At 33.1% G+C, this 19,346-nt stretch overlaps 1 protein-coding gene across 4 annotated transcripts in view; it reads left to right on the forward strand.

Annotated features, from left to right (window-relative positions):
- Window positions 1-19,346, forward strand: part of LOC136824061 (NAD kinase-like) — a 38,328-nt gene that overhangs the window by 8,498 nt on the left and 10,484 nt on the right. The window contains exons 1-3 of one of the 4 annotated variants that reach the window (XM_067080214.1): window positions 8,281-8,491; window positions 12,647-12,777; window positions 14,481-14,605. In XM_067080214.1, coding sequence (XP_066936315.1) covers window positions 8,479-8,491; window positions 12,647-12,777; window positions 14,481-14,605 — 269 coding nt within the window. In that variant the 5' untranslated portion in view covers window positions 8,281-8,478. Of the gene's footprint in view, window positions 1-8,280; window positions 8,492-12,511; window positions 12,778-14,480; window positions 14,606-17,848; window positions 18,050-19,346 lie in introns of those variants that run through there. The other 3 variants (XM_067080216.1, XM_067080213.1, XM_067080217.1) reach the window with 3 other exon arrangements.

The raw sequence follows: 19,346 nt of genomic DNA on the forward strand, positions 1-19,346 counted from the left end.
ATATTTGTTTTTCCCGTGCGGATGTCTGCTGCGCGGCATTTTGGACTTTGGTTTTCGAACTGGGCTCTGGGCCAACTTTTGTCTGTTTGTGTTTTTTGTACTTATCTTTTGTCGTTTGTCTTGTTACTTGTCTCTTTGAACATGTTTGTTTTGTCTGTAGTTTTTAACCTTTTTGTGGTCTTGACTTGGTATGAGTATGTTTCTTTGTATTTGTGTGCAAGTTTATGTATTTTTTTGTGTTTGTTAGTTTGTTTGGACTGATGCTGGTCAGTTCAGGGTTATGGAATCTGAGGGAGGCTGAGTGTTGGATGGACGTTCTTATGCTGCACCTGTCGCAAGTCGGGGGCTCCAGATTACATTTATGTATTTTTTTTGGGCTTTTGGACTTTGGTAGTTTTTCGTGTTTGTATTTTTGTGATTCCCGACATTTTCCCCTCAATTTTTGAAAACCAAAATAATTTTATTTGAAAGTCCTTACCTTTGTGAGAGAAATGAAGGGTTGTTTAATAAAATTAGTTAAGTATTTCCAAAGTTATTTCACTTTCAAAACACAAAAAATCACCTTTCCAAAGAATCGTCCGCTTACCCCGCGAAATAATTTTTTGTAAGCACTAAAAATTGTGGATGAAATATAGCCTTCTACGTGACGGGGCGTGCAGAGATTTGCTGATGTGGTCTGAAAATCAGCCCAATGACTGTTAAACTTTGGCTTATTGCTAATGAGCTGGAAATGATAGCTAAAAACAAATTTTAGCACTAGAAAGCTGAAAACCTCAATTTGGAAAGTTAGACAGTCATTCAGTAAGCGTCTGCTTCTTGCAACATCTTTGCTGCTAAACCAAGAAAAATAGCAGAATGATTCAGGGAAGGTACCAAGATTCTTAATCCAGAAACAGGGTTCTTTTGCACTTTGAAGGTATCCAATGATCATCAAATATACCAAACACCCGATGGAAAACTGTTGAACCAATTAAGCAATTATCTAATGGAACACGTGTCAAACTACTCAAAAACTCGTCAAACTAACTTGAACATAAAACAAAAGAAAGTCCGAAAAGATTCATTCTGACATCAAAAATCTTGAAGTAACAGACGAAGTGATCTCAAGTAAAATATGCTATATTTCGTATTCTATCTAATACATCATTCAGGCAAAAAGTAAGTACAAATAATAAAAGCTACTATTTATAAAAGTCCCTAACTTGAACATACATCGAACAACATCGAAATGTATTTTTAATCAAACTAATTAAACTAATCAAGATATTTCCGTGGCAAAGTTTGATTACTGTTCGGTTCTGTAATCTGTAATAGAACACAGATGGTTGATTGAGTTTGATGGTTTGATTAAGAAAATCAGTTCCATAGCTTCAGCCAGGTTTCTAGCTCCCCCCAACAAAGTAAGGTCCCCCCAACAATTTAGCTCCCCCCAAAAAATTGCCTTGTGTTAGGTCCCCTAACACTTGGGGAAAAAACAAAAACATTGTCCTCCCGCCCCCGTAGAGAGAAGTCAATAATCAGTATATGCAAGTACAGTACTGATAAATGAAAACTAAATTTTACTTGTATTAATATCTATGTTTACAAATCTTTTGCTTTTTATATTTATTTAATAGTAAGATAAGAGATCTTTTAAAATTAACTGAACAGCCCCCAGAGTCTCAGCCAGATCATCTGGGCTCCCCCCAACAATCTAGGTCCCCCCAAATATTTTGGTAATTTTAGCCCCCAGGCTTTTTAAAGGCCAAAATATTTCTTAGCCCCCCCCAAAAGTAAGGGGGGGGCTGAAGCTATGAGTTCGATAGGGTTATTATTATTATTATTATTATTAATTTATTTGTCAACACAGGTCAGGTTCTATATACAAAACTATATATACAAGCTATATACAATTCTATATATATTGGCAGTAAAAACTGATGTGGACCTGCAGGCTAAGAAACAAAAAAGTAAAACCGCTGCAAAGGCGAAATGTGTTTTATGCAAAATAAGACTAAGGCTAGGTTAATTAAAGTGTGTCTGAGAAATTAATGAAGAGGATTTAGAATATGTAAATCTTATGTGTTACAAATAAATAATTTAAAATATGTATATGTTATGTTTTTATAAATATTTAAAATATAAAAATAATGAATATGTTTTCGGTTATGATATATGATATAACTTTAGTAATAAATGAAGTCTTCGTGAAGAAGAGCTCTTCCTGTCATTTTAAAATTAACTTTTTCAAGGCAGTCGGATTTTTTCAGATCCTTCTTGAAGGTTCAGTTGACATCCCCTACATTAGTCCATTTTTTTCCATTTTGAGAAAATCAACTTTATTAAGCTGGGTGTCCACTGAAAAAAAAACAAGTTCATTGCAAGTATATACCTGTTAACAAAAAATAAATCCAGACATATGTCTGGAATTAAAAAAATTAAAAGTGTTTTTATCTTTTTAGCAAAAAAATAAAAAAATAAAGTCTGTCTCAAAATAATTTGCAGCGGAGACAAAAAATGCTGTAACTATTGATAGAATTCGAATTAGATAGCGGTTCTGTGCTTTTTAAAAAGATAACTTTAAGTGGAATATCAAGTAAAAAATTTGGAAAAATAAAGAAAAATGAAAATGAAAAATAAAGAAGTAAAAAATCAACTTTTTGTAGAAATGTGGTATAATTACCATTTTTACAGCAGTGATTCTTCAATTATAGATCATCATCACTGTGAAAAAAATTTTCAAAAATATTCATTCAATCAAAAGATATATATCAAACAAAGTTTGTTATTGGTAATCGTTTTTTACTACTTTATAGAGTCAACCAGCCAGTAGCGGCCTGGCTTAATTTTCTTGGTGGTGCAAACTATGAAATTGGCGCCCCTGGTATTTTTGTCGATTTTGTCCTTATTTGCGCCCTCCATCATTAAGTGAAAATGTCAAACTGTAAGAGCAGTAACTGTTGGAAGTAAGGCCCAAAATCTTTGAGTTAAAAAACTTTTATTTATACGAAGGTTATGGTAATGATAATTTGATATCTATTTCCTCTTTATAATTTTAAATATCATAGTTTTCTGAGCAAGGAAATTTTTTCAATTTTCAACTTTTAAGATGTCTAAAAATGCTCTAATTTATACCGATTTAGCACCAAAAATAAAGCTCCTCAAATAAAAAACATGAGCTGTTGATACTTGAAATAGAAATTTTAAACCCAGTAAGTCGATTTGGTCTATATTTTTGTTTTCTAAAACTTTATCAGAAAAACTAGCTGATAATCTTTAAACTTTAGCACCGCTGGTCTTACTTTACTCTCCATTAAATATCAATGGCTGAAAGAGGCCCCAAAGATTCGAAAGTTGGCAGGAATAAGGGTTCTTCGTAAATGTGGCGCCGCAGACAAAAAATTTTGGTGTAAGAAAGATCAAACAGCTTAAAAGATCTTCTAAAAAGGAGAAAGTTGGTCAGCATAACACCACAAAAACGGTTGGACTTTCTGATTTTTTGCATGATTTTTGCAAAAAGAATTTTTTGGCTCAAAAACGCATGTTTATCTATAAGAATCACTATTAATAACCATACATCAATGTTCTTAGTCAAATTAATCGATTTTTTTATGAGATAGATGTTTTTTTTGCTCATGAGGGCTTACTTTTGAAGAATATGTGTGTTTAGACATGAAATTTTGGTTGCTTGGCGTGTTTTTATAGAAAAACTGGCCAAATTCGATATTTTTTTATAAGCACATTATCAATTACTTAGGTATTAGCTTTTCTCAAGATTGGCGCTTTCATTATTTATCATTTTTTGCACAAAGATGCATAACTATAAACCCTCGAAATGTGACAGAGCCCAATTTTCAAAAAAAATGTTTTTGGGCAAATTTGGGCCAAAAAAACAGCTAAAAAAGGGTTTTTTGGACTTTGTTAAATATTGGATGATTGATTTTTTCTGATTTTTTGCATAAAAGTAGTTAAAAGATGGCTCAAGCAGATTTTTATAAAAAACTAATTTTTCAGCTCAAAAAACGCATCTTTATCTATAAGAATCACTATTAATAAGCATACATCAATGTTCTTAGCCAAATTACTCAATTTTTTGATGAGATAGATGTTTTTTTTGCTCACAAAGTCTTGAATATGAAAGAACATTTCAAGAGCATGAAATTTTGCTTTCTAAACGTTTTTTTAATAAGAATCAAACAACTAATTTTAATAGATCGTCACTATTTGTGTTCTGAATGATTGTTTAATGGTCATGCTCACGTAGATATCAATTATATATGTGTTAAATGCATAACCAGGTAGGTCCATAAAAGTATCACTTGTTTATTTTCTTTTTCTTTCTTTTTCTCAATTTTCTTTTTACTTGATAATATTCCACTCACAAATATCTTTTCAACGAGCACAAAATTGCAACTTGATTCAAATTCTATCAAAAGTTACCGCCATTTTTTGTCTCAGCTGCAAATTATTTCAAGACAGACTTTAATAAATGATATTACACAAAATATTACTAGGCAAGTATTTAAAGGCCTTGAAATTTGCACGATCTGATATTAACACAGATTTTTCTGCTTTTTCAAGGAAACGCAGCTAAACTGGTTTTTAGTGGCTTCTGCTTTCAAAGCTCATCCAACTCATTTAGTCCAATACTTTGACATTTGTGTGTCAGCTTGCCTAAGAGTGGTAGTAGTGGTGTGTCCAATACAGTTGTGAGGAATGTGTTTTATTGAAGACTTCTTTGGGACAGTTTGTTCAATCTTTCATTGGTCCAGGAAGGATTTTGAACAAGCAAGGACCCTCTTGGGAAAGACTTCTTCCAGATATTTTTGTGTTTTGTATGTTGACAGCTTTAAGATTTCAAATTCTGCCCAATTTCTGACTTGTATGGCAGAGAATGCCTCCTTTTCCTTCGTCAAAATTGAAATTTGGTACATTACATTCAATGATGTTCCAGGGGGGGTCAACATCCAGATACCAGACCCATAGCCGGGTTGTGGTGTCTTTTTTTCCTTAAAAAGTCTGAAAAGTCAAGTTGGTATTGATGGGGGTGGGTCCCCCTTTTTTTAGAAAAAAAGAGTTATCCTCAGTTGGTATTGATACCAAAATAGGGGGTGGGTACCCCTTTTTTTAAATAATATGATTCAGAAAGTTGGTATCCATATCAAAATGACAGCAAAACTTTCCTAATTTTTGCCCTTATAGCTAGAAAATACCCTGAAAAAATTAAACAGTCTGTATTTCTTTATTATCTTGGTCGTTTTTGTATAAAGGTAAAACTCTAACACCAAAGCAAACTTGATCAAGCAGGATGTAGTGTAAGTATCAAACAAACCAGAGTAAACAAATCTTATTTTAAAGTTCGTTTTTAGTTCTTTTAGTCCTTATTCAGTTTAAAGGGATAATCAGATGAAATTTTCCCTACTTTAGATGTTATTTAGTGATTAAATCTTTAAGTAGATTTTTTAAAATAAGAGACAATAAAATTTTGAAATGATGAACATCAGATGTACTTTTTTCAAAAGACCATAATCCGCTCTTCATATTTCATCTGATCATCCAGTTCTCTAATGTTATACTCATTTATTTTGTTCCCATTTCATTTATATTGATATAACTTTTTTTCATTTTAAATATAGTACATATCAGTCTAAACAGGTTTCAATTGGATTTGCTTTTGAGTATAATGACTGTAAATTAGTAATAAGTATAAATGACTTTGAAGTTTGTTTATTTTGGACTTCAATATTTTCAAGTTTTATTTTTGATCAAGCCTGAAGCAAAAACATTTTTTCTATGATAGCATATGGTAATGAGTGAATCTATTCTGTTCTAAAATTATGTACTAATAATAGCTTCTCCTAGATTTTGCACATCAATTATATTCAGATAATATTGATTCAGATTGATTTTGCTAGCTTCATTGGGTTTGTTTTTATTATATTGTCAGTTTTCAGTCATTTTCTATTTTAGCATACAGTATGACATTTTTTGTGTTGTGTTGAAGAAAGAGAATTTCAAAAATGAGTTTTTTTGAAGTTTCTCTTAGTACCCTGTTTGTGTGGGAGGGGGTGGGTCCCCTTTAAACAGCTTTAAACTCAAATTTGTCAGATTGGTATTGGGACTAAATTAGGGGATGGGTCCCATGATATTTTGTCAAATTGAAAAAGTCATGTTGGTATCGATACCAAATTAAGGGGGTGGGTCCCCCCTTTTTCTGAAAATTATGATTTTCAAGTTGGTATTGATACCAATTTTGGGGTGGTGGTGTTAACTTAGCTCAAAAGGTCAAAAGTCAGGTTTTTGGGCTATGGGTTGGTATTATAAATGTTGACCCCCCCCCCTGGTTCCAGCTGTAAATAATAACTCTCCAATTTAGTTGTCCCAATAGTTGAGATTCCGTAGGGATGGAAGACCATGTAAAACAATTTCTGAACTTCTTCAAGTTGTTGAACAAGGCTCTATTTCCAGGCCGACCAGAGTTGTTAACAGTATTCTAGGTGATGGATAGCTAGCACTTTCCACAAAGTTAGCATAGTTTAAATTTTTCTTGATTTGAAGGTGCAGTAGATCCATACATTCATGTTTTTTAATTTTTTTAATTAGGTCTTGAATATGTTTCTCATTATGACAATTTTGTGTCCAGGGTAACTCAGAGGTCTTTAACATTATCTTTACATTCCATTAATGCTGCCTTTTTGGAAAAGTAGCACAAACTTTGCTTCTGGGTGTTTTTCCCTTAGGCAAGGTGCTCAAATTGCTCAACCAATAAAGACAATTCAACTGCATGTTATTGTTGTCTGTCAACATCGTCCGGTTTGAATATTTCTTTCATCAATTGAGTGTTGACTGCAAATGATGCTAAAATAGAATGAATGGTGCTGGTATCAATATCTTGAATCACGGTTAGAAACAATAATAGTGGTACCAGCACAGATCCTTGTGGCACACCAATAATCTCTGTTTCTGAGGATAAGGTTGAGTTTACTAAAACTCTCTGGGTTTAATGAGTTTAAAAAGATCTGATCCATTTGAAGAGTTTACCGTTTATGCTTTTTTTCAAAGTTAATGCAACAAAATGGTATCGTCTACTATTTTTTAAGTGCTTTAAAGTGAGGTTTGAAAGTGGAGTTTTAACATTAGACTTAAGACTTATAGGACCTTAGAATCTCAGGATCTAAAAGTTCAAATATTTTCCAATATGGCTGAGAATATAGCCTGGAAGTCACTTAACCCCTCCCAAATCAAAGAAATCCAATGAAACAAAGTGGCAGTACTGAAATTGCAATCCTTGCCTGAGCTTTAGATTCTGGAAAAAGGTTACCTAAAATTGCCAATATATTTCCGCGCTGATTGTAAGTTTAAAAAAAGAATTTCACAGCAATAGCCATGTGACTCATACCCAGAGGGGGGGGGGCAGTGGATTTACCAACTGACAGTATGTGCGGCGAAAAAATTGGCTTTTAGAATCGCACCCTTACAGTGCAGAAAAAAATCGGTGAAATTCATACCCTTACAGTGCATTTTTTCAAATTTTAAACTCTTTTAGAGCAAAAAAAATCAACATTTTGGAGCAAAAATTTGCAATTTTTCCCAGATTTGCTGAAATTTCCACCCTTACAGTGCATTTATCAAAAGTCCACCCTTACAGTGCATTTCTGATATTTTGAAAAACATACCCTTAACCACCGCACATACCCGTCGGTCAATTTGCCTGACTGCCCCCCCCCCCGGGAATCATAATAAAATGGTATGTGACAAAATATGTCATTATGTTTTGTTACTTTCTGTTTGTTTTGTCTTATCATGTCTGGTTTCGTGTTTATTTTACAAAGAGATGTGAAACAAAATTTGAAAGGTACTTTCCCCTGTGCATTTCCAAGCTTCATTGTGATCACGATTGATTTATTTAAATTTGTTGTAAAAGAACCATTATTTATGAAAGTTAAGTATTTTGATCATCTTAATGATCACACACTCTATTAACTTGAAAAACAAGATCTAGGAAAGTGAAGATTAACTTCACTTCAAAGCTTTCTTCAATAATACTTTAAAAAGGGAAACTGTAGGGGGCTCGTATGTTTATGAGGATACTTCTATTAGAAATAGGAATAACTAATATTTTCATCTATATTTGATTCAGATTTCAAAATGTTACACCAGTTCCTGACGTAGTATCATAAGAACAACAAAGATTTTCAAATACTTTTAATCGGCTTTTCTTTGATGATTGCAAAACATCAATAGCTTTGCCTAATTCCTCTTTTATTTCGGTGTTTGTAATTGCTTTTTCTTGTAATTTCTAAATAATTAGATTACTATTTAGTGGTCTGTGTGTATGTGTTTCTTGATAGTTTATTTGTCATTGAGAAAAGTTTGTTGTTGTGTGTTGAGATCTCATTTTACACACACGTTTTTCTCAGTCTTTAAACATTTCTTCAAGAGTTAAACACAGATTTTGATTGTTGCGAGATCAGTACAATCATCAAAACTTCTACTAAGATGGCTACAATAGGTATGTTTAACGTTGATTAATCAATCATTAAGAGTTGAAAAATCTGATAATTTTTAATTAACACACAAACGTTATTTGTAACGGTCTTTTAAATTGAAACCATTTTTTGCAGGGCTGCTTTTAAAGGGAATCTGGGATGAAAAATGAAACTTAGCCATTACCATGAAAAGCTTTTTTTAAATCCAAAACAAAGTTGTTTAATAGTGATTCTATCCCAAGATATTGACATCCAAAGTTCCAAATTCAGTTGGTTATGCCTGGATAAGTTTCATTGCTCCTGCTGGAATTCTTAAGGATATAGATATAATTGATATAATAAAATTGAAATGAAAAAAATGACAAAATGAACTGAATCAAATTCAATCTTTGGAAGTACTTGAGCATTGATAAGCTTGCCGTCTTCTGATATCATTATAGAGATTCTGAAAATTTACTTGCTTAGTTTTCCACAAGCAAGCAAATTGATCTAAAATGGAATGTGGGTCTACCAGTGTTTAGCAATACTTTCAAAGTGAATTTGTGACATATTTATTTTCATATTATCCAGTGCTTTAATGATAATAGTCTCAATGTAGGCTGAGTCATGAAAATTTAAAAAAGTTTATTGATTGTCCCACTCTAAATATCTATCAAGTGCTTCTCACATGATGAAATAGGCGGTTTTAATGATCTCATTTGTCATTCCTTATTGCTCTTAATTAGTACATAATTGCATGTGAAAAATCATTGCTTGAATATTTCTCTTGATTTCTTTTCTCATCAACGAAAAGTGGTTTGCTATGTCTGTCTGATTTTCACTGTAAATGTTTTTATGTTTTCACATCTTACTTTTGACTTCTACATATACCTTATTATCCTAAAGACTTGAGAAATTTTTTGGGGAACAGTGGGTACATAAAGGTACATAAAGCTTTTTTAGTCCACTTCCCAAGCATTTTCAGATTTTTGGACCTACCCCGGTGGGGTGGAGGTCCTATAAATTAACCCGTGTTCGTTAGTTAGTTAGTTAGTTCGTTCGTTCGTTAGTTACCAACTTTTCTCGAGATTGGCTCATTCAATTTTTCTGATTTTTTGCACAAAGGTGCATTACTATAAACCCTCGAATGTGACGGAGCCCGATTTTCGAAAAAAAAAATTTTCCGGCCGGTAGAACCGGAAATGTCCCGAAAAAAGCGGTTTTTTGAGATTTTCTCGAGATTTTATCATTAGTTTTTTGCGATTTTTTGCACATAGATGCGCATTAGTACTGCCGAAAAGGTGTCGAAAACCGTTTGCCGAAAAAAATTTTTTTCCGGTCTGTAGAACCGGAAATGTGCCGGAAATCGTCGTTTTTTCACATTTCCGTCACATTTTTTTCAACTTATTTAATTGTTTCTTTACAGAAAAATGTTCTTTATGATGATGCCCAAAACTTAGCATCGTTTGATTTCCAAAAAAATCATCCTTTGAATCCGGAACTCCTTAAAAATCGCCGGAACAGCCGAAAACCGGCGTAAAACGGTTTTCCTTCATTTTTTCAACTTATATTCGACAGATTTTCATGATTTTTTGCACAATGATGTAAAATGGCAATGCCCAAAATGTGACAGAGCCCAATTTTCGAAAAAGAAATTTTTCCGGCCGGTAGAACCGGAAATGTCCCGAAAAAAGCGGTTTTTTGAGATTTTCTCAAGATTTTATCATTAGTTTTTTGCGATTTTTTGCACATAGATGCACATTAGTACTGCCGAAAAGGTGTCGAAAACCGTTTGCCGAAAAAAATTTTTTTGCGGTCTGTAGAACCGGAAATGTGCCGGAAATCGTCGTTTTTTCACATTTCCGTCACATTTTTTCAACTTACTTAATTGTTTCTTTACAGAAAAATGTTCTTTATGATAATGCCCAAAACTTAGCATTGTTTGATTTCCAAAAAAATCATCCTTTGAATCCGGAACTCCTTAAAAATCGCCGGAACAGCCGAAAACCGGCGTAAAACGGTTTTCCTTCATTTTTACAACTTATACTCGACAGATTTTCATGATTTTTTGCACAATGATGTAAAATGGCAATGCCCAAAATGTGACAGAGCCCAATTTTCGAAAAAGAAATTTTTCCGGCCGCTAGAACCGGAAATGTCCCGAAAAAAGCGGTTTTTTGAGATTTTCTCGAGATTTTCTCATTAGTTTTTTGCGATTTTTTGCACATTAGTACTACCGAAAAGGTGTTTCTTAATTGCTTTCTCCGTTCCAATAGATATATAAATCGAAATTTAAAATTATACATTACTTCCATTAAATTCTAATTATTCGTTTTATAAATAGGTAGGTCCATTAAAGTATTACTTGTTTTGTTTTGAATTGTTCTTGTTGTCTGTTGTAATCTTTACAGTCTATGCAATAAGTAAATCTTTTACTCTTTGAAAATAAACCAATGCAGTATTTCTTTCAGACACCCACAATACAAGTTAGATTTGAGTATCTGTGTTTCATACCAGCTGAAACACCTACCTAATTGGTTTTCAGTTCTCAGAGACTGCAGAAATTCTCTGTGACGTAACAAATCATAATTGCTAAAGGTTATTTCCCTTAGATTTTAGGGTCCCCATAAAACATTTTATTTAACCTTCGATTAGGAAAGAATTGGTTCCCTTCTATAATAACACGGAGATGTCTTCTCCACTTTAGCCTTTTGTTGGGTCTCATTCATGCTTGCTTTAGTAATTCCTTGTATCAGAGATGATTAGTATTGTATACATTTTATACAATATAGCAACATTAATTACATTTTCAATTTCGAATTTTGCTTTTCTTGCAGAAAAAGTTTTGATCTATATAATGTCATAATTGCATCATTTTTGCTTTTTATTCTCGGCTATGATGGTATTTTTTTGCCTGCAAAAGAAATCTTAGAAATGTCACGCATCACTTTCAAATGTATTCTCCCCCACCTTTGTTTTTGACATGATGAAAAATTCAACCGTCCTTCGAAGCATTGTTGTCGCTTTGTCCCAAATTTCCATCTTTTTCATTCTAACACCCTCCAACTCAATTTCACGTAAGCAAAGAAAGGAAAAATTCCTTTTTTTTTGAGATGTATCATTTTATGATCTGATGCTAAAAGATTTTGGTCATAAGGAAATGTTTTTGTTTTTATGTGATGAATGACAGCTTTTAGTACAAACTACTGACAATAGGTTTAGTTGAGTTCTATAAGATCTAACAGTTATAAAAGTATTCGAAATAAGGAATTTTATGATGGTTATTTAGATTTCCTGTGTGTGACGTTTCATTTTCCAAGTTTCCGAGAAAAAGTCAAATATGCTTGATGAGAAAACAAAGAATACTACTTAAATGTAATTTGATGTCATTTTTGTGAAATTATTTGGTTCATTTCGTGTGTGAGTTCTAGAGAACAAAGTAAAACTAATTTAATGTTGAATCACTAAATCTATGAAAATTATTGACTTCTTAACCTTTTCTTATACAAAAGGAGTTTAATGACGTGTTGTTCGATTGTCTCACAAGGTATCGTCCCTTTCCATCTAAGTACAGACATTATCTAGGAAGTAGAGAAAACACAAGAATGACAAAAATTGATGCAATATTTATTAAAAATACTTACGCATCATATAACAAGATTTCTCTTCTCACTTACAAAGTTCATTCAAACTTAGTTTCATCAAAATGCAACATAATCAGAAATTGTACTATACAACAGAAGAAGGAAAAAAATTCTTTGAAATTTAATTTCATATCTCCTGTTCTCTGTTTGTTGTTTTGTATTTAAAAATAAAAAGTTACATATTGGACGAAAGAATTCTGCTTAGATTTGCATGACACGAATATGTATTTAAAGTGTTTGCCTCTAGATGATTCCTTATCATTCATTCATTGTGTCTGTGTGTATCTAAGCTACAGTTTGATGAAAATTTTCTTTTGCTGTGAGGTGAAAACCCAAGTAGAGAACAAGGGGTACAAAAGAATTCTTTGTTTAGACTGGTACTATATAAGTAGAAGCTCTGAGCTAAGCATTTTCATATAATTGCAATTTGTACAGTAACACATGAGCTTCTGCTAAACAGGGATTGATATTATAACCAGAATAACATCGAATAAGAAATGATTTTCCAACTTGGATACAGTCAATTAAACGCTTCTACAATTTCTTACTTACTAGAAGCCAATAGAACACGAAAAGCTGACGAGATGTCGGGAGCACAAGACACGACAAACAATGTTGATCAAGAATTACAGAAAAAATTGAAAATGGATACTTGTGATGGTGGCAAAGAGAAAGCAAGATTGAAGGTATGTATTTTACAGACTTTTTATTATTCTAAACCAAAAAAGCTACAACAATTAGAGACACGCACGTGAAAACAAAAATTGTTAAAGGCTTTGGAATTAGAACATTGTAAAAACATCCTAAGGATTTTGTGTGGAGGACATATCCAAATGTGATAGTTTTTGTAAAGTCATTAACTAACCAGATGTGGCTGTTCTGACGATTGCAAAGTCTGTTTCGTAGAATTACCCAGAAAATATTTCCGTAATTTGGAGTTTCTGTTCCTGTCTTTTCTGGCTAAAAATACGTTCCCGTTGGAAAAATAACCTGAAATTTGCTTATTAGCAAATTCATTGAACCCTTATACCTATTGAAGATCGCTAAAAGTTTTGGAACTCACGTTAGAAATGAGAGATTTTCCAACTCAATTGACATCCAGTCTTTTTAGTTTACTTCCATTTACTCACTGGATAACTGAGACAGAGGTATTTTCTAAGTCTCTGTACAAATCGATTATTCCCATGTGAAAAACTATTTTGCAATGGAAAGGTATAGAAAGAATTGACTGATCTAACCCCAAAAAGTAGTTATTCTAATTTTATTGCATTATCGAAATGCAATAGTTTGTGTAAAGTCTTTGACTAACCAAATTGAGGTTTTGATGTGACTGCTCTGACGATTGCAAAGTCTGTTTCGTAGAATTACCCAAAAAACATCCTTTGTGATTTTGGGGTTTCGGTTCCTGTTTTAATTACTTCTTTCTCTTGAAATTATCCTTGTTCTCGTCAAATATCACGATTAAGTCTGACAAGCTATTTCTGATAAGAAAACTAGAATAAAATGCTTTTGATCAATAGTTGAAGTCAATAAGCAGACGGATTATTCAAATACTTGAGATGTCTTTGACACCCTAATTGATTTCCTATACATATTATACTATCCTTTTAAAAGCTTGGACTAGAAGTGTATCTAATGTGTAGAGTGCTGATTTAGAGTACTATAAGATTTATTTAAGGAATCATTTCTAAATGCTGAAGGAAGTCTTATCAACATCTACAATCTCTTTTTATATTAAATTCCTTTGCTTTGAAGTTGGTTGGATGTTTTTTCTTGATAATTCTAAATTCCATTGGAGGTTAATTATACTACTACACATCTTTAGAAAAAATATTTTTCTAAGTTCCGCCATCTCAGTTATGTTTCGAACGATAGTTTCGCTTAGTTTAAACTGTTCTTAATAAGTGGATGTCTCTATACGTGTGGATGTTTTTAATTATGATTTGAAGACCTTGCGAAGTTTGTCATGCAGATGGCTTGAATTGGATATCTTTCAGATCAGCTAAGACTTTTTTTTGCTTGGAGATTTCGGTGTTTTGAACAAGTATGACAACCTTAAACAAAGCACTTGAAAGTGTGAATAGGGTCTTATTACCTTTAGTGAGTATGGATTTGATGTTTTATTCAGGTCATTGAATACTGGGATGAATATAAGAAAGTTTTATCAATTAGATTCCATTGAAAGTTTGCTAGAATAAGCTGCTGAATTTTGTATTAGCAGAGTATTTGGACGAATATTCCCAGAACAAAAATCATGAGAGAGATACAGCGAAATCTCCATCCAAAACAAATAATTAGGATGGAAGTTTTGAACAAAAACCTTTGTTTTGAATATAAAACCTAAAGCTTGTACTGCTTTTATTTATGAACATTTCATTTTATTCTTCAGAGTCAAACGAGCCCGACGGTACAAAGTCCACGAGTGACGGGACTTCGCCAGAAAGATGCTTTCAAAGCTCCACTACCCATCTCTTTCAATCGAACTACTTCGCTGTATTCAAGGAGTATGGAATGGTAAGTTGGCTTCCAAGCTAGCTCTTAACTAATTCTTCACAGTTTTAACCATCTTTACGTTTTAAATTTTTACATGAATACTGTATTTCCTCCATCAAATGCGGTGCTTATTAGATATTTGTGTTTAAAAAGATAATCTTCCTTGTACATTACTAACCTCGGCTGAATATTGGAAAAAGTGTTACTAAAGAGCCCCTAAATTTCCTCTCTAAGGATATCCAGCCATGAATCGATCAATTTTTGTTAAATCGGTACAAAAAGCTTTGACCAGACGAAAATCGGTAGTTTTTGTCAAAATCTCTCAATTAAATCCCGCCCCGCTCAAATAGTTTTTCTCAATTCACAAAACTATTTTCCCGCCAAAGTGTATTTCCTTTTAACTTTTAATCTTACAGGGCATACTACCTCTCAACCTTTTTCACTAAAACTGTTTGCTAGACATTCTTGCTGTGGATTTCTTCCCTTTGGACTTCGCTTTCCTCCTAATTTTTTCAATAAAAAAGGGGATATTGATTACAGCGCTTTCACGTGGAAAAAAAGAAGGAAGCGAAAATATCAATTTACATCATCTAAATCTCCAATTAGTCATTCCGCTTCTCACTTTCGCCAATATACGTTATCAGAACAATTTATACAAGAATATTAGGATTCGATGGCCAAAATATTAGAAATAAGTTAAGAACATTTTCACTCCAAAACACCCGATTTCTTAGGAAAAAGGGCAACAATACTCACAAAATAGTGAAAATAAAAACATGTTAAGAACATTTTTAGGCTGGTGTAGACCATCCGAAGGCTTAAAAAATTTTGAGTATTCTTATATAAAAAACGTGTACTCCAGTCGGTTTTAATTCCCTCAAACGCGCTAATGAGGTCCATTACTTATCTTAAATTGACGTCAATCATTTAAAACGATAATTTTTTTACTTTCATTTTCGCTTTCCAATCAGTCATTTAAATGTTGGCTTTTCCAACGAATGTTGATTGAATGATTTGGGTACGCCGGTGTATATAACTTAGTCCTGTTAATTAGCTGAGTTAATGTCTATGGGACGATCGTGGTTTGAATATTGATCACATTTGAACATTCATTTCGCGATTATAATACCATGAAATTCATATCATTTATCTTAAACGTAGAGTTTACGGCCGGTAATGAAGGGCAATAAATCGCAAAGTAACCTGAATGAATCGATTGAGTTTAATTTAGCAATAGAAAGTCAAAGGTGTTATTCTCACGATTTTAAGGTTGTAAGCTTAGTTATTGGAGAAAGTACAGCATTTGAGAGTGGTTTCGAATTTATTTATCTTAGTATGCTTCTCCAAGTTTATTATCATGTGCTGTTCCATAATATTTCCATACAGGAGGTAGACGAACCTTTTCAAGTGAAAACAAATTTCTTGGGAAAGTGTAGATGAGAGAGATGGAGATTCAAGAATAACTTTTTACCCCCCTGGAAAAATGAAAAAAATACTTCTTTAGAGCCCCTGGAAATCCTTCTCGGATTACCCCCTGGAAATGGGAAATGTTCGTCCACCCCCATGTATGGTCATATAATGGAATGGACCCATGCTTATCATTTTATGTTGCTAGGAAGGAAATCAAAAAAGCAATTCATAAGTTATAATAACTCCAAGGCCACCCAACAAAGGAACAATTCGTGAAATGAGTCGGCAAAGATAGTCAAATCATGTAAATTGAGAATACAATTAATTGCATTTTATGAGTATTTTATTTAAGTTATTAAGGATGTTTTACGATCTTCCAGTCAAATTGAACTTCCCCTAAGTAAGCTGCGGGGGAAATAAATACAAGCCATTGGAACAGACTATTTTAAGTAAATGAGTCAAAAAAACAGGATAATTAAGAGTAATTATTCCCCACGCCTACTTAAGTAAGCTCTTAGTTTTTGCTAGAAAAGACTGAGAAATATCGCAACATTTTAACATTTAGTGTCTGGTCGTGGTATGACCAGAGTACTGTAGTATTGTGTGTTATATTGTGTTAAAAGTTTAATTTTTGGAGTTCCTTTTCCGGAATTTGTTGAGTTTTAGGGATATAATTTTACTCTGTGCCCGTATTTTGAGATTTCCAGTATTTGTTTTTCTTAGAAATTGATATGTAATGTGCAATTGACTCATTTGTAAATTTTAGAGAAACCAAAGCAAATCTTTGCGCAATTTTGTAAAACAAAGAAAGTACTGTTAGTTCAGTATTGGATTAATTAATTTTCCATGTTTTCGTATTATTGAATTCCCAAGACAGTTTATTACCAATGCTATGATCATGATATATTTTAGTATCAAAGTAGCATGACAATAAGAATGTTAAATGGACAGAAAAACCGAAAGAGATAAAAAAATGTTTGACGTTAGTATGGAATTTAGTTTTTTGAAGTTTGCCAAAATATCTCGCGATCTTGCGCGTGACATTGTATTAAAAGATAAAACTGATATGTTTGAATGTGGCAGAACATTTTTTTTGTCGATTTTCTATGATGATTACAGTATACTTTATGGTCAGTAAAGACTGAAAAGCTTGAATGTTACCTATTTTTTATTTGGATGTTTCTGGTTTTTCGCCCAGTCTTCGCAAAATATATTTGTATGTTAAAGTCCATGGTGGGCAACGGTGAACAGCAGAAACATCAAAATAAATACCTAGAAATTACAGGTCTGGTCATGCTCATCGAATTAACGGAAAATATCGTTTAAAATTTTGATGTATTTAAATTCCCATTATTTGTCGTGACACATTTTAATTGTGTTTTTGTGTGAATTTAGCAAATGACAGCAAGCCCTAGCTAACCTGAGATCAGATTGTGATTGTTTTTTGCCCACCACGCAGAAGCTCTAAAAAGATGGGTGAAAACAAAACAATCTCGATATCGTGAGGACCGCGCTCATCTAAAAGGACTGGGAATGACAACAAAGTTGCGTGATTATGTTTATGAATAGGGCGCCGTATCAGGAAAATTTAGTTTTTGACTTTCCAGCGCACAACAAGATTTTTGTTGTAGAATTTTCCGCGGCAGGACTATTTTCCTACGATGTTTAATTTTCAAGCGCCTTCAGAGGTTTACCGTGCGCGTAAGAAAATTATGAACAGCTGTTATCAGGTTAGCCCTAGCTCGCTCTATGTTATTCTTAAAAAGCCTTCACGGGTCTCAAATATTTTGTGTCTAAGTTTGAGTTGTTTTTTTTTTTCGGATAATTGAATCATTTTTTTCATCATTAATTTGCAGTTAAAAATTGATAAAATAGCCGAAGAAAAATTTAAATGTGGAATATGGATAGTTTGTTTGCTCGATTTTTCGATGGAAATTTATTCATGGATCAACACAGCATGTTTCCCGTGTCCGTCAGTCAAAAGAGTAAATCGAGTGCTCTCAAAACCCCCGGGCACTATTTGTTTGAAATTTTTGTCCGAGTCATGAGGATGAGGTATAGATTGACTTATTATTCATGTTCTTGTTAATAGATCTTATCGGAGTTTTTGATTTTTCTAAAAAAGCGATGCATTTTGGGATTGTTTCGGGAGTAAGTTACAATAGAATTCCCTCGAGGAATTCCTAAGAGATTTCTATTGTAATACTCCCGAAACAATCTTTTTTCTGACTGTCAAGAGACTTTGTCGTTCTTACATAAAAGCGCAGTGCATATTAGTGTTGTAGATTACACCCCCTTCTCACAGACCCAGCAGGTTTTTTTCAGCCAGTGGAGGTAAGAATAACGGACCAAAACTCGATGGGGATTGATATTCCCATGTATTTTATAGCTGGGGATTTGAATTCCATTGTTTTCGAGCCAGAAAATTCAGTGGGGATAAAAAAAATAAAGTTTTGGAGTGAGGATTTGCTTATCTGATTAATATCAGTGGGGACAAAAATTAGAGTATAGTTTTCCACTGAGGACGATATTTTGGCCAATTTTTCCATTGAGAGGGGGTCCAAGGTGGGTCTGTGAGAAGGGAATGTTAGATTACAATTGAATTATCGAACAACTATCTGGTTACTCAAGAAGAGGGTCACAACAAGTCTTGCAGTCTTATGAGTCGCGGGAAGTAAAGGAAGAAATTTTGGCGGGAATTTAATTTGGCGGATGACCGAAAAAGTTTTTTAGAGGGAATTTAATTTGGCGGACGGTCGAAAAAACTAAATTTGGCGGGAATTTAATTTGGCGTTTGCTGAAAAATTTATCCTTAAAATGGCGTAAAAACAGCAAAAAAAATGCAAAAACACCTTAAAAGAGATCATATTTTCAAGAAGTTTAATTTGGCGGGAATTTAATTTGGTGGATGGCGGAAAAAAGAAATTTTGGCGAGAACTTAATTTGGCGGATTCTGGCCAAATCCGCCAAAATTTCTTCCTTTAAGGTACCCGCATAATAAGCCTGAGAGGGGAAAGAATCTAATTTTTTAATGAAGCACTTGCTGGAAACCGTTATCTTTTTGAGTGTCAATTAATTCTATGTCAAATGGATGATTTTTTTTAAACATCTCTTCACATCTCACAGTGATCTAAAAACGGTCAATTTTAATCTATATAAGTGATCTCGCTACGTTATTTTACTTTGAGGAAGTCACAATAAACTTTCCGCAAGCTGAGCTTAAAATTCTCGAAACTCCTCTTTCATTATGACAATTATCGAGATGTTGTCGCGTGACTTGAACCCCTTAATTGTAAGAAATCAGTTTGAATATATTATAAACACTAAATTTCTGAAACCGTTAACGAAACTA

The sequence above is a fragment of the Clytia hemisphaerica genome, unplaced genomic scaffold, assembly GCF_902728285.1.
Source record: "Clytia hemisphaerica strain Z4C2 unplaced genomic scaffold, Clytia hemisphaerica genome assembly, whole genome shotgun sequence".
Taxonomy (NCBI): Eukaryota; Metazoa; Cnidaria; class Hydrozoa; order Leptothecata; family Clytiidae; genus Clytia; species Clytia hemisphaerica.